This window comes from Puma concolor, chromosome B4 (genome assembly GCF_028749965.1).
Source record: "Puma concolor isolate L17-30 chromosome B4, mPumCon1.1.hap2, whole genome shotgun sequence".
In the NCBI taxonomy this organism is placed as follows: Eukaryota; Metazoa; Chordata; class Mammalia; order Carnivora; family Felidae; genus Puma; species Puma concolor.
In genome coordinates this window covers 65001826-65024627 of record NC_141673.1, presented here as the reverse complement: position 1 = coordinate 65024627, position 22802 = coordinate 65001826, and the positions used below count along the sequence as shown (strand labels likewise).

The 22802-nt window shown below is 46.4% G+C and overlaps 1 protein-coding gene across 3 annotated transcripts; it reads right to left on the bottom strand.

Annotated features, from left to right (window-relative positions):
• Nucleotides 1–2751: 2751 nt before the first annotated feature.
• Nucleotides 2752–16725, bottom strand: CSRNP2 (cysteine and serine rich nuclear protein 2). Of its 3 annotated transcripts, XM_086713382.1 has the most exons (6): nucleotides 16434–16725; nucleotides 12340–12505; nucleotides 11374–11610; nucleotides 9388–9647; nucleotides 5581–5877; nucleotides 2752–3763 (listed from the first exon to the last, which is right to left on the bottom strand). In XM_086713382.1, the coding sequence occupies exons 3-6, from the start codon at nucleotides 11522–11524 to the stop codon at nucleotides 2840–2842; spliced, it is 1632 nt and encodes a 543-aa protein (XP_086569508.1). In that variant the 5' UTR covers nucleotides 11525–11610; nucleotides 12340–12505; nucleotides 16434–16725; the 3' UTR covers nucleotides 2752–2839. The 3 variants fall into 3 exon arrangements, with proteins under 3 accessions (XP_086569508.1, XP_086569507.1, XP_025786539.1); XM_086713381.1 differs by lacking the exon at nucleotides 12340–12505 and having other exon boundaries at nucleotides 16325–16725; XM_025930754.2 differs by lacking the exon at nucleotides 12340–12505.
• Between the last annotated feature and the right edge of the window lie 6077 nt (nucleotides 16726–22802).

Genomic DNA, 22802 nt, shown 5'->3' with positions numbered 1-22802 from the left:
GATACATACATAATCTGTAAAGATTATATATATATGATTGTAAAGAAAACAGGATTAGCAGATGAGCCCCCAGGATACGGACTATAGACAGGGAAAAGCTTCAACAGGGGAGCATCAAGCGTGCTCCAGCTTGGGTGCCTAAGGGCATACGATGCACGTCAAGTTCTTGACGCTCCAAAGAGAATGTTCTGTTTTTCCATCGTAAAACATTTCTGTTGTTAACATTAATATCTAACCGACCTAATTGGTTTTATATACAATGCTGGAGAAGCACCCTTTGTCTAACAAGTAACTAAGTTGTGGCCTGCCAGGATAAAGAATAACACACCATTCTTTTGAATATTTCTTTAATATTACATTTAAATATTCTCTTTAAATACAGCATTATCACAATGTAAAGGACCTAAAAGGCAAAAAAAAAAAAAAATTGTTTTCAGAGAACCAGACAAGCTTTGGATTCACATTGAAAATACTACCTGTGTACAGTATATGAGAAAGGAAACTGGAAAATCTTAAGAGTTGCAGTAACAAGAGATTTCTTTTATCTAGGCCTAGACTGAGTGGGACTGAAGCCGTACGGTCCTGTGATCAGAGGCCTAGGCTTAGCTTTTCTAGCAACCATGAGCGAGAACTGTGTCCAGCTCAGGTAGCACCAGAAACGAGATGGACTAGGTTGTAGAAAAGGCCCTTTGCTTAACAAGACAGTTAATGCTCAGTGTTAATATTTCAGCATTTAAAAACTTGGGATCGGCGGGAGTCAGAAGTGTTGTTCCTGGAGGGACGGACTTGGATTAAGAAACTAGTTTTTCAGAAAAATCAAATCTCTTGGGGGCTGGCAATGAGTTTAATAATGAGATTCCAATTCTTGGCTTGACCCCAAAGGCTAAAGTGTCTCTTACCAAGCAGGTGGAATCCACTTCCAAAGGTGAGGCTGGAGCCTTCCTAAGGAGGGAATGTTTAGAGCCCACGCTCCCCTCCCAATATAAGCTTTCAGGAAGAAAGTTTGCAGTTTAAGCTTCAGCCTTCTATTCAAGGGGATGGCCGATCGTGGGGGAGTGTGGCTTGGCTTGGGATAGTGTCTACATCGCGGGTGCTTAAGACTCTCTTGTGAGGCTAGAGGATGGGGAGGGACAAGGTCTTGTACTGAAGAACTCCCCTCCAAATGTAAAACCAAGCAAAACCAGGAATGAACTGGAGAGGCAGACTGGGTTAAAAGACGTATCCGTTTAAGTACAAGGCCTCACAGGCTCAGTTTAGAGATTTTCTAGGTGAAATGTTGCTGTGACATACATAAAGAGTGCGTTCACGTCCCACAAGAAAAGGCTTTGTGAGCAAGGTAAGGAGGAAGAGTTCTCTCCCCACCAAAAGCAAAGTTTTCCACTTGTTCTTTCTTGGTCAATAAACCATACCAGAAGTGAGGTGTGATGTAAAGGATGCTAGTGGAGAGTGTTTTTTGCTCCCTACTGACTCCATTTTAAAATGGACGCAAAGAGAACTAATAAGAATTCAGCGGTGTTTAGCAGAGCGCATCCTAGAACATGAGCTGGACATAAGAAGAACGGGAACCGTGTCCCCCCATGGAGGTAAGACCCGAATTTGAGTCCCACTCTATAGATCTCAAAAGTAACAGAACTTGAACTCTTTGGAACCTGGGAGCTGTGTGTAGCAATTAAGAATTCGTTTGGCTTCCAATTTTTATGTATCAAGTTGGAGGGATCCAATAAACATTTGCAGTTGTCAGGGCGGGGGGACTGGAATAGCAAAACTCTCTTAACCCTGTATATCCAAGGACCACAAGGGTAGTACAGAAAGAAAAGGACAAAAACTAGTTGGTGACTTTAGATTGCCACGTCCTGCATTCCTTTAAAGCTCAAACCTCCCAGAGCGGGGCGGGGGGAACCTGGGTGAAAAAGCAAGCATGGCACAGATCAAGTCCACTTCTTTGCAGACAGCAGCCTTTTCCTGCTGCCTCTTTCGGACACAGGCAATGCTCCATATATGCCTCCTGTGGGACGTGTGAGCCCCGGCCTGAAGCTGCCTGATGGAGCCGGCATTACACAGGCACAAGCCTCAGGCTCTTTAGGCCACATCCCCAGCCGATCTAGCTTTTTCTTCAAGGGAAAAAGAAAGGGGGTGGGGGAGACAAATAGGCAAGTTTAACTCTAGTACCTAAGAACATGTGAAAGAAAGAATTCAAGTTACAGACCAGGAATCCCCAGTGTGGGGAACAGGTCGGAGGACACCAAACGTGTCAAATATTAACTTATTTACCAAACGGGGGGCCAGGGAAGGCAGGTTAAGTTTTTCTAGATTCTGGAGGTTTTCTACAGAAGCAGAGACCCTTCTACCCGTTCCTCTCTAGATCTGGCCAGATGGTACTCCAACTGCGTTATGCACCAAAGTGGGGAATCAGGGTGACCGATGAGAAAACTTGAGCTTCTTCCCCACCTGGAGCTCAGGAAAGGAGAAGGGAGCTTTGCCACGCTGTTCAAATTATTGCGTTCTGGTCCCTACATAAAGAATAGCTGCTCGAATTACCCAGCTTCTCCTGTGAGATCCTCGTTCTTTGTTCCAACGGCCCAGAAAGCTCAGTATTCAGCACTGTGCGGCCTCCTCTGCCCCAAGACTCTCCCCACATCCAGCTGGGACCGGTCTCCTTGGTTCTGTTTACCCTTTAAAAAATACTCGTACAAACGATTCTTTCCCACCCATCCCCCCAAGACCCCAATAAAATAACATGGGCGTAGCAGCTGCTTCTACAGTTTTGTTTTGAAACGGTGTTAGATAAAATAAGGGAATAAATAGAGAATGGGTCAGAGGCAGAATCTCCATCCCCGGCTCACACTGCCACAGGGAGTTCTAGGGAAGAATCTTCGGGGGGCCTGTCCTCACTCTGCTGTGAGGTTTTCTCCACCGCACGGCCCTCTTCATGGTCCGTGCGGAAGGGGAGGCTCGAGGGGGACCAAGAAGGGCGGAAGTCTTCGCTCTCAGGCTCGTCAGGGTTACAGCCTTCGGGCACTAGCGCCTCTAGGGTGGACGCTTTCCCCACTTCTGACTTACACAGGGCAGCTGGGTCTGTGGGGCTACAAGCCACCAGTGAGGTAACCGGGAGAGAGAAGACGTTCAGATCCTTCTCCTTGGGGAAAGAAGGCGGGACTTCTTCCGCGCTAGGCTCTCCTTTCACCCCCAGGACTGGCCTCTGCTCCACCTGATAGTAGACCAGGGGCCCACCGTTCAAGTAGGACGGGCTGTTCACTGCCGAGGCGGCCGGGTGGTCTGAGTTCTCGGCAAAACACAGGACGGAGGAGCCCGGGGGCAGCTGAGCCTGGATGAGGATGGGGGCTGTGAGGCCCGGGCACAGCTCTTCGGGCACGGCCAGCGGCTCCTCCAGGATGCACACGCCCAGGCTCTCGATGCTGGAGTCCAGGCTGGCGCTAGAGCCGCTGGAGTCTTCCTCTGCCTTGAGCCGCTCCAGTTCCTCTGCACTCTGCAGGTGCATGACCGCCGTCTCGTTCTCAGCAATGAACTCCTGGAAGTCCTGTGTCTCGGAGCCCTGGGCTCCCGTCAGGCTGCAACCGGCGGCGGGTGAGGGCTCCTCGTCCGGGGCTGGCGGGCGGCTCACCTGCCGCTTGCTCTCCAGCTCCAGCTTCATGATGGTGTGGAGGTAATGAGTCCGGACCCGGATCGGATTAAATTCAATGCGCCCCGCCATGTTCCCGCAGCCATCCCGGGAACAACCGCACGGAAAGGACATGCGATCCACCTGAGGAGGGGACAAGGAGGTTGAGGGAAGATGAGGCCAGCAGATTTAATAACGGAGATAGGAGACGTCAGCTGGCAAACACGGGCAGCTGGGATTTGAGGTCTTCTTACAAGAGGAACAACTAATTCAAAGCGAAACGTGCAACGTGGTGACCTAAGAGCATGAGGTGGTAGTTTTCAGACCACTCGCGTTCTGATTCCAGCACAGCCATTAGTTAGCAGTTGTGACCTCAGGAAGGTCCTGTATCTCTCCAAGGCTTTGTTTCCTCTTCCAAATAAAGTGTAGCCAAAAATCACGTCAAAGGGCCTTTCCAGTTAAAAAGTCCTGAGACCACCTCTCTGAATGCTGACAGTTCTCAGAGTGGAAGAAATTTTTGTGCCTCAGACTTTCCCAGAACTTACCTGGTGTGTCGAGAAGACAAAGGCTGGGGCCCAAGCCTAGTGCCTTCTGCAACGACAGGCATGGGAAAGGAAGTAGATCTAGCTGGTCCAAAGCAATCGATACATTCCAGGGAAACTAGTGAAAGTGTCTTAGTTTGCTAAGGTGCTATCGTGACAGTTCCAACAAAATAATGACCAGCTTTTCACTGCCTGCTTCATTTTTCCCTGATGGTTGGCCAGGTTAGTTCTGAAACAGTTATAGACCAGGAATATGTGGAAAGGGGATCTACTCTACCTCCTTATTGGATCCCAAAAGGGAAAAAAGCACCCCCCCCCCAAAAAAATAAAATAACATCAGCAAATATGTACAAACACACAATGTCTTTCTATGATATCAACCTCTAGAACTCTCCATTCCAGTCTTAAGAACAGTCCAACTCTTAGGACTGTTCTCAGGACTGTAAAACAGAATGATATATTCTAGGACTTCACTCTGAAAAGCAGTATTTGGCCAGATCAGCTAGAGCTATTACCTGCCTAAAATTAAACAAAAGGTTGGTTATGATCCATTCAACCAGAAGGACTCAGCACCCACATCCTACAAGTTCCGGGTAGATTTCATCCTCTGGGATGGTACTACTCTTTCCAGTTGGGCTAGGCCTTCTAACCTGTCCCTTGTCAGAAGGCCAGGTGGGGAATGAGGTCTTCTATCTTTTACGATCCTGGACCTAAGGGGTGCCTGGGTGGCTCAGTTGGTTAAGCGTCTGACTTCATGATCTCCTAGTTCTGGCGTTCAAACCCCATGTGGGACTCTTGGCTGTCAGCACAGAGCCTGCTTTGGATCCTGTCCCCCTCTCTCTCTGCCCCTATCTCACTTGTTCTCTCTCTCAAAATAAATAATTTTGTTTTTTAATTTTAGAAACTAAAAAAAAAAAAAAAAAAAAAAAAAAAAAAAGATCCTGAACTTAAGATCCTGGACTTAACCTCCGCCAGGCCAAGTTTGATCCTAAATTACAGGATCCGAGAATTACTTTGAGTTTTACAAAATTGGGGTAGAGGTCCTGTGAGTGAAGATAAAATCTAAAGGCCTAACTCAGCTCTCTGCTTCCTTTTATCTCACGAAATCAATATTTAAGGAATAGCTACTAATGGTAAACTTACTAACCCCTGTTCCCTGTTCCCACATTTGCGGACAGCTGCCTCTTCATCACCTCTGAGGTGAGAAACACAGAAAAGGTAACTGCTGTCTCCATAGCCTAGGAATCCTGCCGTGCTTGGTTTTCTCCTTGGTGGAGGAGGGTTATGGAGCTATGGAGTGTCCACACTCACGGGGAATCCACCCACGGGTGACGGGCGGCCTCCCGTGTTCATGGGTACCCGCATCACGTCCCCCAGACTCTAGAGTAGATATGCTCTCTCAGGCCGACTTGGACTCACCTGGCATTTAATCCCAGCCTGACTACAGGCACAGGCTTCTGGGTCACAGTACAGGCGACAGTCGCAACCACACTCTTCCCGTGACAGGCGGATGGCTCTAAGCTCCTGTTTCTCTTCGGCATCGATGCGGTGGACCCCCGAAGCCCTCAGCAAGGCTCGGCGCCGCTTGGTGGGCAGGGGCTGCAGGAAGAAGTAATCATCCACCTCCACGTTTTCCACGTCAATATCTTCATCTGAAACATCATCCAGGGTCAGGCCGTCGGCCTCCACCGACTCCACCGTCCCATTCTTGGTCAGCTGCCAGGAGACAGGGAGGACAGGTTAGCCTCGAGTAGTTGCAGGCACCTCCTCACAGTGGGTGTCTAGAGCAGCACAGTCCAACTGAACCTGGTGCGACGATGGAAATGGCCATGCTGCTCATAGCACGTGTGGCTACTGAGCACTGGAAATGCGGCTATAGTGCAAATGAGAAGCTGAACGTTTTCGTTTCATTTCACTTTAATCGAGTGTAGTATAAAGAGCCACATGGGGCGCCTGGGTCGGTTAAACGGCCGACTCTTGGTCTCGGCTCAGGTCATGATCTCACAGTGCACGAGTTCAAGCCCCGCGCTGAGCTCTGCGTCCATGGTGGGGAGCTTGCTTGGGATTTTCGCTCTCCTTCTCTCTGCCCCTCCCCCACTTGTGCTTCTTATCTCTCTCCCAAAAATAAACTTTAAAAAAAAAAATAGCCATGTGTGGCTAGCGGCTACCATATTGGATAGTTTAAGAGAATAAACCTAGAGCAGGAAGGCAGGAAGCCTTATGTAGCTCTGTAGTTCTAACACCTTCCTGTCGACACCGGGTATCACCTTGGTAGATCAAAGTTTCTCAAAACCTGTGTCTCATCCTCCCTCCTAGAAGATAATATTCTTCCACGAATATATTCTCCATTCCCAGACTTGTGTCCCTTAACTTCAGCTAACTTGCCTTCTAACACAGGGAGGAGAAGGTTTATCAATGGCTAGATATTCCTTGGATGGATAGAGAACGTTGCAAAACACCCTTCAATATGTACCCCCAAAGGACCCAAAACCACATTCTGGGAAGAAGACTACACTCAAGTGTAGTACAAGGCCACCGGGTCTTTGTCAACGAGCCTAAATCTTCACAGTGTCAACAACGATCTACATATACAGAAGAGCTTCATTTCATTGGGAGGAGGAAAAAAAAGGAGCAAGTTGTTAATGGCTACCAAAGAAAGCTCTCACTTCCGGCCCACAGTCTAGAACAATTCTTTCTCCTGATACTTTTTTATTTGATTTCAAAGAAAAGCAGTATGTGAGGCAGGGTGGCTTATATAGCACTAAGGTACCATCTACAGGCAGAAATCTGGGTTCTCTGGGCTAAGAAGGATAGCCAGCCAGAAAAGGGAGTCTTAGTGGAAGGACAGTGTGAAGACAAGCTGGCTGAATGAGTTTTGAAAACTCACTAGAGAATTCGAGTGAAGAAAATGAGACCTCATCATCTCCAGAGCTCTGGAAGCTACTAGCAGGATGAGAGCCAAGCTACTGGAGGGGTTGGCTTACTTCATCAGCCACAGATTGGTGCTGGTAAAGGAACAGCTCCTGGGGGACGTGATGCAATAGGCCTGGCTAATAAGCTCCACACCTGTTGTGTTTGTTTGTGGGAAGGTGGGACAGAGGAGACAAATACAGTGGTGCTTCTGGGGGTTTCCTGGTCTGTTTTTTCCGTACCAGGCAGACCAACGATGAGGGGCCTTTCTGCAGACCTTGGGATCGCCCCTGCCTATTTCACTGGGGATGGCTTCCTCCTCATGGCCTCCTCCTCACCCTCCCTCTCGCTGTCCTCTCAAGGGAAAGAAGCTAGAGATGCAATAGGAAGAAACCCACACAAATGTAAGGATGTAACACGATAGAGGTGGCATTTCAAATCAAGTGAGAAGAGTCCTCTGGCATTAAATGGTATTGGGACAACTGGATATTCTTTTGGGGAAAAAAAAAAAAAATGTTAGATTCCCAATTCATACTACCCATAATAAGGCACTCCAAAGGAATGAGAGGCCAAAATTAAAAAGAAAAATAACTGGGGCACCTGGGTGGCTCAGTTGGTTGAGCATCTGACTTTGGCTCAAGTCATGATCTGATGGTTTCATGGGTTCCAGCCCCATGTCGGGCTCTGTGCACCGACTTCATGGAGGCTGCTTGGGCCTCTCTCTCTGCCCCTTCCCCACGTGTGTGTGTGTGTGTGTGTGTGTGTGTGTGTGTGTGTATGTGTGCGCACGCGTGTGCGTGCACTCTCAAAATAAATTTAAAATTTTTTAATGAAAATATTAGAAAAATTATATATAATCAAAGCTACAGAGCACCAGCAGTTTTTTTGTTTTTGTTGGCAGCCTAAAAGGAAAAAATATCAGATGGCACATGGGCCATGCAAAAGATGTATCTTTGAGATCAACAGTCTCCCCTGTAGAGCGCTAAATAAAGATAGGAAAACTTTCTAAGAGCAAACTGGACCTGGGGAGGGCAAAGGCAGGGTTTTCTCTTGACACAGAAAGATGTACCAGCTGCCACCAGTGCTGCTGTTCGCAAAGTCTGCTAATAAGGAGGAATCCTCTGCCAGCCTGGAGTTTGCTGAGCTCTGTCCCTAGACATCCTGCAAGGGGGGGGGGGCCACAGAACAGGATGGAATCCTGCTGTGACAGGCTATGCCTCTACCGGATTTAGGAGACGGGTTTCTTCTACGGAAAGGGAAGAAAGCCTTCGTCGCAAATGACGAGAACAGTGTTTATTTCCCCAGCTGTTGCTATAGCAGCAGGAAGGTGATAGGGTCAGTGACAGAATTCCTCAGACACAAGAAAGGGACGCCTCAATGTCATTCCAGTTAGAAAAACAGGTGTAAGGCTTTGGGAGTAGACTGAGGGATGGAGACACGGCTCTCACAGGGGGAAAGGGATATCATTAGTCCACATCCCCTGCCGTCAGTTCTCCGACCACACCACAATCTGGTGTGGCTCATCAGGGGGTCACCCGCAGCCCTGGAAATAACGCAGCCACCTGTCTTAATATGGGTCAGCAGGCTTTGGGCCCACAAGAAACCTGGCCGGGCCAGAAGCAGTGTTCTCCAAGTTTGGAACTAGGAACTCGGGGGGACCTTTTTGCGGCCTGGTGGAAAACACGGCTGTGGAGCGCCAGGCAGTGCTGAAAGCAAACGGGTAGCTGTGAAGAGCCATCCTGCGAGAGACGGGTCTTCTTCCAGCGCTGCTCTCCTACACTGCGAGAGCTGGCGCGGCCTCAGCGGCAGGCCCGGGACCATCCACAGTGAAAGAACTATTTGGCTACACTGTCATTTACACATAAAAGACTATCACCTCGAGGTGATGGGGGTTATAGAAACAGCAGGGTCCTATCAGAGAACGTAAAGGATCTAAAACCCGTTCTGGGCATTGGGACAACAGATGATCATTTGACAAGAAACTGAAACACTGTGCTTCCTCAGATTCCAAGGGTGGCAGACTCGAATGTTTGTAGATATTCACATTTTAAACTTTTTAAAAATCTGCTGAGGGTAGGGAATTCTAGGGAAGCCATTTTGCTACCCTGTGTAGACTCCCCGCCAGAGACCAGAACAATGGTGTCTCAGACTGAGATCGGATTCCGAATCCGGGATGTCTCGTTAAAAAGATCTGGAATTTCTACGTGCCGAGGGCAACAAATTTAAAACAAATAAATAAAGAATCCAGAGACCCAGATGGTTTTCCATTTTATCTCGGAACGCGGTTAAATACCAGATCCCAGACCCCTTAGGCACCTTCATCTTCTTGGCATGGAGCTTCTCCTCCTTTAGGTGTTCACGAAGAATCTCCCGATGGTTCACCTCCTGCTCCTGAGCAAACTCACAGAGCGTGTAGCTGCGCACGGAGTTATGGCGCTGGGCCATGCCCAGAGAGCTCCCACCCTGGCTGGGCACACTCGTGAAGCCTTGGCGTCGGGCAAAGTAGTAAACGGTCACCTGGTCAAAGCGCACATTCTTCCTCCGCAGCTGCTTCTGCCGCTTGAGGATGGATGTGGCTGAGAAGGGAGCACAGAGCAGTGTTACTAACCCAGGAACGGCCTGCCTGGCAGTCTCGTTCTTTCTCATTCAACTAGGCTCTCCACTGTTGTCCAAAGTGCTCTCTGAACCTTGGGAAACTTCTGATCGTCACATCGTAAATGCACAGTTGGGAGGGGCCTTGAACATCAGCTGGTCCGAACCACTGCCTCCAGACTGACTTTACCCACACAGATGACCACAACATCTAATTTTGGACATCAGCTGGGAAGAGGACATCTAGGCCATCTTTTCAGGATGTAACAATCTATATAGCTTCAGTCAGTATGGCAGCAAGTAACCACCTGTGGCGATTTAAATTTCAGTTACTCAAAATAAAATTTAAAATTCAGCTCTTCAATTACACTAATCACATTTCAAGTGCTCACAGCTACGTATGGCTGATGGCTATCATACTGGACAGTGCAGATGTAAAACTTTTTTTTTTTTTTTTAAGAAAGAGAGAGTGTAAGTGGGGGAGAGGGGCAGAGGGAGAGAGAGAATCCCAAGCAGGCTCCACACTCAACATGGAGCCCAACATGGGGCTGGATCCCACAATGCCAGGATCATGACCTGAGCCAAAATCAAGAGTCAGACACTCAACTGACTGAGACACCTAGTACCCCTAGACCGTTTCTATCATAAGAGAAAATTCTATTGGACAGTGTGTATAACCTATAGCAGAGGATGCTGTATTTCTTTAAAGGGCCAGATAGTAAATACTTTAGGCTTTGCAACTCTGCCACAACTACTCAACTCTGCCACTGTAGCATGAAATCAATTACGACGTGTGTGGCTGTATTCCAATAAAACTTTATTTACAAAAACAGGCAGCGGGCCAGATTTGGTCCATAGGCAACCTCTGATCTACAGAATCAGAAATTCTGGGGCACCTGAGTGGCCCAGTCAGTTAAGCGTTGGACTCTTGATTTCTGCTCAGGTCATGACCAGATGGTTGTGAGATCGAGCCCAGCGTAGGACTCTGCACTAGGCATGGAGCCTGCTTAGGATTCTCTCTCTCCCTCTTCCTCTGTCCCTCTCCCGCTCTCATGTGGAAGTTCTTTCCAAGAAATTAATTGAGCTATAAGAATTAAGAAATGTGGGGATGCTTGGGTGGCTCAGTTAGTTAAGCGGCCGATTTCGGCTCAGGTCATGATCTCACGGTCCGTGGGTTCAAGTCCCACATCGGGCTCTGTGCTGACAGCTCAGAGCCTGTATCCTGTTTCGGATTCTGTGTCTCCCTCTCTCTCTGCCCCTCCCCCACTCACACTCTGTCTCTCTCTCTCTCTCTCTCTCTCTCTCTCTCAAAAACAAACATTTTAAACAATTAAAAAAAAAAAGAAGAAGAAATCTGGAGTTTCCCCAGTTGTCCAGGCAGTAAGCATTTATGTCCTACTAGTGCTACAATTGTGTGGAACTCGGGTGGGCAAGGGTAGTATCCTGGACTTCTTCAATTTAACTCAGCCCATAGGTTCCTGGGAACCTGTAAAACATGGCATAAGGAAAATCGGCTAGAGGAAGTCAGACCTAAGTCTATGATATTAGAGCAGTGAAGTCCTCCAAAGAGCGAGGTTGGGCTAAGAGTAGGAAGATTATGGTTAAGGGAAAATCCCCAAGCTGGACAGAAGAAGCAGTCGCAAGGGCTGCAATGGGCTCTGATGCTTGGGGGGCTGTGGGTGCAGGTGGGGGGTAGAGGGGCTCACTCACGCGTGAAGCTGGCAGTTGTAGGAGGATTGAGACTGTCACAGCTGTCAGCACTGTCACTGCTGGAGATCTCATCATCGGAGTTGGAAACTGATGAGCCCACATCCACATCATCAAACTTCCTCTTGAGACCCGAGCCCGTGAATGCATCCATTGGTTTCAAAGGGGTTTCCTTGGGGAGCCCACGGCGTTGGCCCCAAAGCCCCTGCTCACCACCAGTTAGCCGGGCGCATTAGGATTCTGCCCAGGGGAAAAGAGGAATCAGCACTCCTGTCCTGAGACAGACCTCCCTCCCAAGTCTATACACGCGGCTCTCCAAATGAAGAAAGAAAGTCCCTGAGCTAGCACTGATGTCTGGTCTCTTGCGACTAGGTCATTTCTCTACCTATTCTGGCCAACATTCTCCTACTTATGTTTCCCTTCAGTCCCAGTCACTCTTAGAATAATGAGATGAGTAACAGCAGCACCCTTCCCAGCAGAGTGAAGGCCTTTGGTTCCACGCCAGCTGGGCTCTGGGTTTCACTAGCCCGGGGATAACGGTAGCTGCTCTTGTGCTCACACGGGAGAGCTCTCCCAAGGGGCCAGGAGGAGGGACTGGGGATCAAAGGCGGAATTAGGCTGCGCCTAAACCTAAACGAGAGCCAATTATTTCTCCTAGGGAAAATTTGGCCTGGCGTTTCCCAAAGTGTGTATATTAAATAAACTAGTTCCATGGATATTAATAGCCTTACGTGGAAATAGGACTGCCGTGTCCAAACAGTTTAGAAAAGCGCTATGAGAGGATGGCTTGAAGGCCTTGACTATGCCAACGAGCACGGTGAAGCGTGAGAGCCCACAGCTAGTGCAGTGTTCCACACACCCGATTATGGAAGAATCTCGGGGGGCACATGAGCCTTGGATCGCACACTGGGAAACACTGCTCTCGGCCCCAAATTTCACAGTATATCAGAAGCCAGGGAAACACTTTACCTAGATCTTCACAAGGGTGAAGATTCTCACCGGCCTCCTACAAAGATCAAATGTGGTGGTAAAGAATGGACTGAAGATTAGAATCTGCACTGCCTTCGAAACCCAGAAGCTTTTCCGATCTCATATAGCTCCATAAAATAGGGCTCGGCCGGTCTGTCATCATCCCCTGTGCGAGGAAAACTTAGCTTTACAATCTTAGCCCCCTGTAAAGAAACCAGCGAGGGGAAAACAAATAGCAAGAGAAGTGACAATTGACTCTGGTAAAGTCAATACGGCAGGCAGTGTTTTCAACGTGCCACACGAGGGATAGTGCACTTCCCAGGTACAGATCTCTCTCCTTCTCCATCTTTGGACCTAAGTTCCCAAGAATATGAATCTGCTCGAAACAGAAATGCTGTCAGAGCCGGAGCCACATGTGACGATACGAAGCCTCCCTGCTTTGCCTCAGTAATGCCAGAATCTCCCCAGACTATGATCTCACTAGTTGCTAATTATGCAGCAGGAATAACAACACTGCCCAGAAAGACAGGGCTGCATTACTGCAGAGCAGCTACCCAGAATATACTGTGGTGTCAAAAGCTGTCTGCTACAGAGCTGTTTTTCTGGACTGAGTCTCTCGGAAGCAATTTGCCTGCTCCTGGATCAGCTCTACTTAGTCAACCAGACCTAATGAGTACTTTAGCGAAGAGATTTCCTGATCTCTCTATGCAGATCTCATCAAAATTCTGTATTCAAGTCACAAGATGTACCTAGGAAACCTCAGCCATCATAGGTCTAGACAAGCACATTCCTGAAATACACTTGGCCAGGAGGAAAAAAAAATAACCAAGTGCTTGATAAGAATTGTAATGAAATTCAAAAAGGAGCCCAAAGTATCGATTCTGTTCTTCGGGCTACTGATCTCACCATCAGAGGTCACGTTCCTCGCACATATTAAGAATGGAGAGCGCCAGGGACTCTTTAATGGGCTACGATTTCAGCTAGGTTTAAAGATACCTATTAACTAACAAATTTCTTCCTTGCATTCGACATTGGGAGGTAATCTTTCCGACTGAGAATTTATGTGGGTGATGTTTAAAAAAAAGAGAGAGAGAAAGAATACCGTTGACCACTGAACCGAGTTTTTTCTTCCCCACTTAAAAATCTTATCAACCACATAAAAACTCAGACTGAGCTGAAAGTCTGCTCTTTTGAGAAAGGGCCTCAGTCCAGCCTCAGTTTTAACTGGTATCTTTAGTGTTGCTACTGGGAAGGTGGCCTTTTCCTCAGCCTGGAAACATGAGGGGATCTCTGACCGGAAGCAAACTGTGCGCTCCTGGTCTTTCCTCCAGTGTCCCTTTGCTTCCAGTATTGTGGGCTCCCTTTGAATATTTCTCTTTATGCCCTGCATGAGTTTGGGTTTGGTCCGAAATCATCTTTATTATTAAAATTCTCGCTGTCTTAACCCAGCTGCCCTCAGGGGTAACACTTCCTCTGGTGCAGCGAGGACTGCTGGCTACGTGTTCCATTCTCCTTCGCCCCTTTTTCTAGGTCTTCCCCACTTCCACTTCTGGAAGAGTGGCTTCTGGGCAGTCGTAAGAGGCAGGTAAGAAAGAGGGGGGGAAAGAAAAGAAAGAAAGGATGTGAAACCTAGGAGAAAGATATTTTCCTTAAAACGCCGGAGACTAATCTGAACCTACGGCTCTATGTGTAAATAATGTGCGTACTGATTTAGCTCTCCTAACGCTACCCAGGATCTGTTTGCGTCACTTTTTCACTCCATTTTATACATATATTTATATATACAAATACATGTATTTGTATACACACACACACACATATATACATATACATATACATATACATATACATATACATATACATATACATATACGTACACACAAAATCCATCAACTCTGTCCTGACAACCAATAGAAATTTAAATTTCAACCCAGCCTTCCTTACCCAACTCTGGTGTGAACTCGACTTGTCAGGCAAAGATACTCACTGGGCATCAAGAACAAACCTCCCATCCACTTCCCACAGTGGCCTGAAGAGACCTTTCTTTGCAACAGAAGCAACTAGAATAGGTTCCACACTTTCCAGTTCATCAAATCAACCTCTTTTCAAACCACAATTAGAAATCAGTCATGCCCACCTCTCTCAACCATTCATTGGCAAAGGATCAATGCCTGTGTATAAGAGAAACACTTGTAAGTTACACTCCAAGCACTTAAACCCAGACAGAAATAATGAAGGTGAGACTGGAAATGCAGGTCATAACTGACAGTTAACTGTCAAAATGACCAACTCAAACAACAAATGCTTTTGGAGAAAACAATGCAAACCTCTATAAAAGCTTTTTAATGACAGTGAAATGAAAGGTCAGCTGATACTTTCTGGCTACATACTTCTGCCTTATGGTCTTTTCTCAAGTGTGTCTGAGTATTTCTCAAAGGTATATGAAATAACTCATATCCAGAGTATATAGAAGATATTAGGCTAGCACCAAATAAAGATCTACAGCATATGTGCATTTTAGTACTAGATCTAAGCCTTTTCACGTCTGTAGGATTCCTATCACTCCCCCCAAAACCAAAACAGCTTATGTGAGACTAGCAAAAGAGGGACTGTCCAGAAATAATTTTGTGGGTTCAGAGTGTATTCGCCAAGTTTAGGTAACAAAGGGCTCTCTCTTAAATGAGTATAAAATGACGAGACAAGGCATATCTCATGGCAGAAAGCCTCCCCACTCCACTGGAACCCAACCTTCTACTAAAGGTCAAGAGACAAAAATCTCTGGTAAGATCATCAGGGTTATCTTCCATAGCTGGGTTAGAGGAAGGAAGGCTTGCTGCTAATTGTTAGGATAAACCTGAATAAGACGACCGACCCTGTTTCTCCTTTTACAAGATATTGCAGCTGATTCTCAAATACTATCAATTCCTTGGATCCATGTGTCCTTGTGATTACCAGGATTATGAACATATAAAGTGCTTAAGTGCAAACATACTGTTTAAACTAGGTATTTTAAGGAAGCGTCCCTCCAACCCTCCCCACCCCCCCATTCACTGACACAAGGTTAGAATTTGGCTTCCCATGTCTAAACTACCATCGTATGGAGGACACAAGATCTTTGTGGGAGATGAGGAAGGTGATTTTGCAGGAACCACTAACCCTCAAGGATATCCAGTCATTGATAACTCTGGCACACACCAACATCCTCCTGGCTTTGGAAATTAGCAAGATGTAAAGTCAGTGAAGAAAATGAAAACGTGAATCAACTATGGGTTTCCCTTAAACTGAAAACTGCAGGACAAGAGGACACTGTGTCTCTCGGAGATAACTTCCAACATTTCATATTGAAGAACGGTTTGCGTGTCACGCTGCCACTCTAACCCCTTCAAAAAAAAAAATAAATCAAGACCATGGCACTAAAAGGGATGGATGGCAGTCAGCTGCGTGTTTGGGCCTGTGAAAAAACGATCGAGCTAGCAACCAGGGCAAGTGATGCTTTCGTTTTCCCCCACAACGCCAGAAAAATGGGAGACATCAGGAACCTGAGCTGAAAGGGCATGTCAAGGCATCAGTTCCCTTTAATGGACACCCCTGCTGAACCCTTCAGCTCCCAACCCATTTCTCTGATTCCTGCTAACCTTCCCGCTCATTCCAATCGTCTGCAGCCCCTGCCCAGCCTTCCTCATCCCTTCCTGCCTGCTACTCACAAATTCCCAACCACTCCTCCCACATTTTCCTCTATTCGCCCTCCCCTTCCTTCACTTCCCTCCATCCTGCATCATCTCCACTCCATTCCGAACTCAACCCTCATCCGCAATCCTGCCAGCTTCCAAGCCGCCCATCGGTCTCCCCCGAGCTGCCCCCGCAGTTCGGGCCCGCGTCCTCCGTGCCCCTAGCTCCCACGCCTCTCCCGACTCTTTCCCTTCCCAGCGGCGCCCTGGCTCCCCGCCCCCCGACCGCTCCAGTCCGAGCCTCCCTCATTTCTGACCCCTCCATCCGCGCAGCTCTGGGTTGACCACTCCTCCACAGCCGCCCGAGGGCCGATCCCGAGAAAGGACGAGGCGGCACCCTCCGCCCCGCACCCCCAGGCCCATTACCGGCCCCGCCGCAGCTGCCTCCTCCCGTGATGGTCTCTGCCGCCCCCGCTGCCGCCGCCGCCGCCCTAGCCCGGGTGGGAAGGAGAGAGGAGATAGCGAGTCCCGGGCCCGCGGCGACGGTCGGGGAGTTCCCAGGGCGGCAGGGCTGGGAGGGAGGGCGGGTGGGCAGGTCGGCCGGCAGGCGGCGGAGGGCGGGCGGCTCCAGCAAACTCAGGCGCCCCCGGTAGCAGACGCCCAGAACCGCCCCGGCTCCGGCTAACAATAGGCTCCGGCCGCAGCGCTCTGGCTCTTATAGGCGCCGGCACGTCCTGACCGAGGCCCGGGGCATGCTGGGAAATGGAGTCTACGTGTCGGCCCCACGCCCGCGGCATGCCGGGAGTTGAAGGCGGCGACAGGCACAGAGCCGAAAGTCGCCGGCAAACAGGCTTTGGAGGCGGTGTCTCTGCTGCAGTGGACCCTGGGAGAGCGAGTTGGGCGCCGCTGCAGCCTTTTAAACAGGAAGAGGGACAACCTCAGCTACAGATCTTCAATGACTAAACGAATCTCCATCTAAAGCTCCGCTTTTTCTTTCTCCAGGACCACTCTCCTATGCCTAAAGGACATAATCCCCCTTATGCGCACTCATGGGAGCTTAGTCTTAAGCAGCATGACATGCTGCAGCCTACCCAAGGTATAGAGAAGAAAATGCAATGTACTGAGTACTGCAATACGTATTGACTGGTTGATTTAAGTGTTTTATGTCAAAAGTATTCCTACATGGTCTCTGATCTTCACAACTTTGCAATTCATTTTTAAGATGGGGAAAACGAAAACCCAGAAGTCAAGTTATATGTCATTTGCCACGGACACTCTGGTTTCCGATCTCACTCAGAATAGACGTTATGTATGTCTCTTTGACTTCTAAGGCCGTACAAGGTATAGATAACATCCTCTCTTCCTACCAACCTCTCCTCCATCCTGTCATCTTGTTTCCTTCTACGTTTCCCCTCCTGTCCTTGCAGTTCCTTCAACAATCATGCTCTCAGCTCAGGGCCCTTTCCTTAAAACATGTTCGCTAGCAAGCCACATACATATTCCTCCACTTAATATTTGCACAAATGTCCCCATATCAGACTTTGCCTAACCATTAAGAAAAAAATGATGCTTAGTCTCTATCCCCTTGACTTGTATTTCTTCTTAGCATTCACCTCCTGATGTATATGTTTCAGTCCTTCTCTCACTTGACTAAATTCCATGAGAGCAAGGAATTGCTTTGTTTACTGTATCCTGAGCACTCAGTACAAAGCCTGGTAGTTGACATTTAGGAACTCACTAGATATTTACTGCACATTTATTGGATATTTACGGCAGGATTTAAACTCAGGTGAGACTGGTTCCATAGCCTAGTGCAGTCTTCACTGCAACCAAGAACTATGGAGCCAGATGGTCACCAAGCCATCTCAGTCTTAGAATTGAGAAGTTGGCTGGTTTGGACAAAATGCCAAAAATTCCAGTCCTCTCACCTTGGTGACATCAGAGGCTCCATGAGGCTAGGAAACAACAGTGCAAGATGAAAGGGCAGATCACAAAAAAGCAGTCTTTAGTGTACCATGCACTGATCGGCTCCCTATCTGCTGAAATTTAGGTATGATACAACATGTGATCTAGAACCAGGCTGCCTAGATACAAGCCCCACTCCTCCACTCAGTAGTGGTATGACCCTTGGGAAGGTACAGTAGCTTCTCTTGCCTTAGCTTCTGTATCTGCAAAATGGGGCGAACAGTATGTATCTTAGAGGGTTTTGTGGAGATTAAATAGTTAATATAGTATGAATGTTTACAATGCAGTCAGTGCTACGTACATGTTCATGATTCTGTCTTTCCTGGACACACAGGTAACAGGAGAAAGCCCCAGACCACTCTGTAGAGTCAGTGAATGCAAAGTTACAAAATAACAGCCATAAGGCCATGTTGGATAGGCTAAAAAAGTGTCTCATATGCCTAACCATCCACAGTTTGAATCATGGAAATTCATCAGGGTACCATCAGCCTCAATGCCCATGATTTGTAGATTTATGATACCAAATCAGGAGTCAGCCAAGCCAAAGTTAGCACAGCCTTTGAAAAGATAGCAGAATTCAACTTGGCAATAAGCTCTATGTCAGTCAGAAGATCATCTGAACCTGTTACAAACATCACAACTCTAGGGGCGCCTGGGTGGCGCATTTGGTTAAGCGTCCGACTTCAGCCAGGTCACGATCTCACGGTCCGTGAGTTCGAGCCCCGCGTCAGGCTCTGGGCTGATGGCTCAGAGCCTGGAGCCTGTTTCCGATTCTGTGTCTCCCTCTCTCTCTGCCCCTCCCCCGTTCATGCTCTGTCTCTCTCTGTCCCAAAAATAAAAAAATAAACGTTAAAAAAAATTAAAAAAAAAAAACATCACAACTCTATGATAAGTTATCATAGAGTCACTTATTTATCACATTTCATTGTCTCGATAGAATCGCTAGAGAAGTTGCTACAATGGTGCCAGTTCACCCAGAATTGCAATTCTTGCTCCCACCTAAGCAGGGCCTATGGAGGGCAAATGGTGACCAGGAAGCTCAAATGCAGAATAGAAACTACAAAGAAAAGTGAAAAGAAATGCCAATAGCATTCAGTGTCTAATTCTAAGCGTTACTGCTTTGTTCGAAACCACACTGCAACATACGTATGAAGCAGCTCAGAAGGCACAAATCACAAATGGGTGGTTCGTTTGGGGGGCAAAAAGGTCAAAGCAAAACAGGAAGATATACAATCAGCAACAGCAGCTGCAGATGAAAACCAAAGGTCAGACTGGCCGTCCTGGGCAGTGTTTACCTATCTGTCTTGCCCGTTATGTCTACATGTAGAGGTGATCTTGTAATCAGTAGTATCCTGAGTTTATTGAGAAATTGGAAATGTGTACTAGATACAAAGTAAAACTTTTATACTCCTTATCCTTTTTTAATCTCCCAACAATCCTATGAATTAAGTATTATATCCTTTTTAAGATGAGAAAGTGGAGGTTTAAGAGAGTATTTTGTTCAAGGTCACATCCAGGAAAAGCAAGACCTAAGATTTGAACAGCCTTATCTGACACCAAAGTATACGTTGTATCAACTATTCTTTACCACCAAAAGAAAAATACATTCTCCAGGTGGGTTGAAAATTAATAGGTCTGAGGATACTAAGTGCTAAGCTTCTTAGAGAAAAAGAGTTAACCTGTAGATTTAGCCCTAAAGTTAACATTACTTTACTAATTTACATTTAATTATAATCCAGATCTAGAAAGGCAGATACCTCTTTGTGACTAATTGTACAAAGAGATCAGTACAGTAAGTAAATACTAAGTAACCAGTATAATAACAAAAAGAGATCAGTATGCACAAATCTGGGGGAAAGTGCCATGGCAATTTAAAACAATAAAACAACGGGGCGCCTGGGTGGCTCAGTCGGTTAAGCGGCCGACTTCGGCTCAGGTCATGATCTCGTGGTCCATGAGTTCGAGCCCCGCGTCAGGCTCTGTGCTGACAGCTCAGAGCCTGGAGCCTGTTTCAGATTCTGTGTCTCCCTCCCGCTGACCCTACCCTGTTCATGCTGTCTCTCTCTGTCTCAAAAATAAATAAAAACGTTAAAAAAAAATAAAACAATAAAACAACAAAAAAGCTGTATGATTCAGGAAGATTTCAAAATGGACACACACAAAATGATCTGTATACGTGCACAACACACATCCTCTTTAAAAAAGCAAACAATCAGGGGGTAGAGTGCAGGAGTGAGTTTAGAGAGGGCAAGCTTAACAAACCTAAAGGAAGTGAATGAAAGCCTGAGCAAAGTTATAAAGATGTGTAGGGAAACATAAATGAAAAATCAGACATTAGAATTCACGAAGAAAACAGGAATCTGTAGCGATTAAAATGAGGAAGGTTTACCTCATCTTATGCAAATATATGAAAATATAGATTCCATGAGAGATAACTGGTTATAACTCATGCCCTTCAAGACCCCTACAGTACAAAACAGTGCAATAAGATAAATACAACAGTATTTTTTAAATAGCAGGTTTCCGTCCAACTTCGGCTCAGGTCATGATCTCATGGTTCGTGAGTTCGAGCCCTGCGTCAGACTCTGTGTTGACAGAGTGGAGCCTGGAGCCTGCTTCGGATTCTGGGTCTCCCTCTCTCTCTGCCCCTCTCCCGCTTGCACTCTGTATCTCTCAAAAATAAATAAACGTTAAAAGAAATTAAATAGCAAGTTTCCTTCTAATTCACATTAATCCAACTGAAAATTTTAATTCCGATAGAACTTTAAACCTCTGATTTTGAGAATGTAAATGCTAGACTTAGGTGCAATTTGTTCAGTAGACCCCTGCACATAAGGAACAACACAGAGGAGATCTAGAAATGAAAAGGAAAGATGAAGAAAAAGAGGAAGAAGTGGAAATAGATGGATGTTTAAGGTCAAAGTAAAATACAAGGTCATTAAATGAAGCAATAAAAGAAATAAAATATTAACGGTACAGAAAGAAACAGACGCTTATGGCATTAATCTTATGTCACATAGGGCATTTTTTCTCCAGTTCATTCCATTTTGCAGTGGTAGTAAATTCTTCCCCATTTAAGCCTTGGAGCTCGTATAACAAAACAAACTGAATCGCAAACTAAAAATAAATATCCTAGCTTTAGGAAGAATGCAACTGAGAAAAGAGGTCATTTTTAGGAGAAATAGAAGAATGATGGAAGGTACTGTGTGAATTAGTATACAAATGATGCAGCTAGGTGGGGCATTTGTGCCATTTCTGTTGAGATTGGAGTTCTCATAACAGACCAATAGAGGCCACACAACAGATCAAATTCCTGTAGAGGAACCACCCATGACCAAGGAAGTCGAACAATTCAGTAAGATAATAAAACAGGTCAACTTCAGCTCTCTAATCATGCTATCTGAAATTGTTAGGTAATGGACAAAAGAAAAAAAAGCTACAGTGAAGAGGGGTAAGCTCAGTCTTGAGTTCAAATATTTGCACCCCAAATTTGTATTACTTTCAAAACCCAATGCCGAACCTTCATTCACTTCACAGTAGTTTACAAGACGGCCCAAATCTCTGCAGCAACGCTACACAAAAGACCTGCTGAGAATAAATATTTGGGAATACAAACGGTTTTCAGAACACTCCTCCATTAGGCATAAATTCAAAACAACGGGGTTGCTCTGTACAGTTAAGTGTCTGCAAGATCTCACGGTTCATGAGACCAAGCCCCACATTGTGCTCTGAGCTGACAGCGCAGAGCCTGCTTGGGATTCTCACTCCCTCTCTCTGCCCGTCCCCTGCTCATGTGCGCTCTCTCTCAAAATAAACAAACATTAAACAAGTATATTAAAACAGGAAAATACAAGAAATGACTAGTTCTATTTTGCCAAGCCTTCTTTACTCACCAAACTTCCCCATGCTCATTTGACCCAGTGGTGAGATCACGCTCTACCTTTCACAACATACCCAGTGCCTACCTGTGCCTGATGTCCAGGCATCAGAATGTCTGCCCCCTTGTGTGGACCTCACTTTCTCACGTCTCTGACTCTGGTTGTCTTGTGTTGGTTGTAGTGTAATCTCTTTCCAGATAGTAGGACCATCTCCATTTCCCCTCCCCATTTAAATAGCTTCCTGAATAATAATTTATGTAAACATTCTTATTAGGCCATAATATTGGCCAATCTTATTTAGTAGCTGTATTTATGTAGTGACTAGTCCTTAATCCTTGGAGAAGGGCAATGGCTCCCCCCGCCCCCCGCCTTTTATCTCCCAACAACTCCCTGTTAACTATCAAGTCTTTATACAGCTGATCCTTGTAGACAGAACCTATTACACTTCAAGGGAACAGTTCACACAATGCTAAATCAAATAGGATGCTACTCCACTTCTCAGGAGGGCCTAAATTCTAACCATTCTCCTCAAATACCCTCACTTTAATAAAAACATTAAACCATCTACTGCAGTTCATGTATTAACTGTCACATTATCCAAAAGATAAAATCCAGTAAATTTTACTTCTGGGAATATATCATAGAGGTACATGCAGAAAACTTACGAAGATGCATGTTCAAATGGACTTAACCTAAACAACATCCATAGGGAATGGCTATTTTTAAAACAGAATGATGCAGAATTATAAATTCTAATGATAGAAAGATGTTCAAGATATGTTAAATACAAAAAGCAAATTGCATACCATTAGTGTTAACATGAGCCCATGTGTGTATTTGTGTGGGGAGTGGGGGAGAGAGAATGAGAGGGAGAAAGGGAGGGAGGACTGGGGAGTACTTTTTGTAAGGATTACCTCCTTAGAGTAGGACTAGGAGGTAAGTAGAAAAAGTT

Excerpts from the sequence above, each read along its gene's own strand:
- CSRNP2 (XM_086713381.1), bottom strand. The coding sequence starts at position 11,524 with ATGGATGCATTCACGGGCTCGGGTCTCAAGAGGAAGTTTGATGATGTG. Across the intron at positions 9,648-11,373 it reads TACAACTGCCAGCTTCACGC|CCACATCCATCCTCAAGCGG; the intron begins GTGAGTGAGCCC and ends CTCCCTTCTCAG. Across the intron at positions 3,764-5,580 it reads AGGCTGGGATTAAATGCCAG|GTGGATCGCATGTCCTTTCC; the intron begins GTGAGTCCAAGT and ends TCCCCTCCTCAG.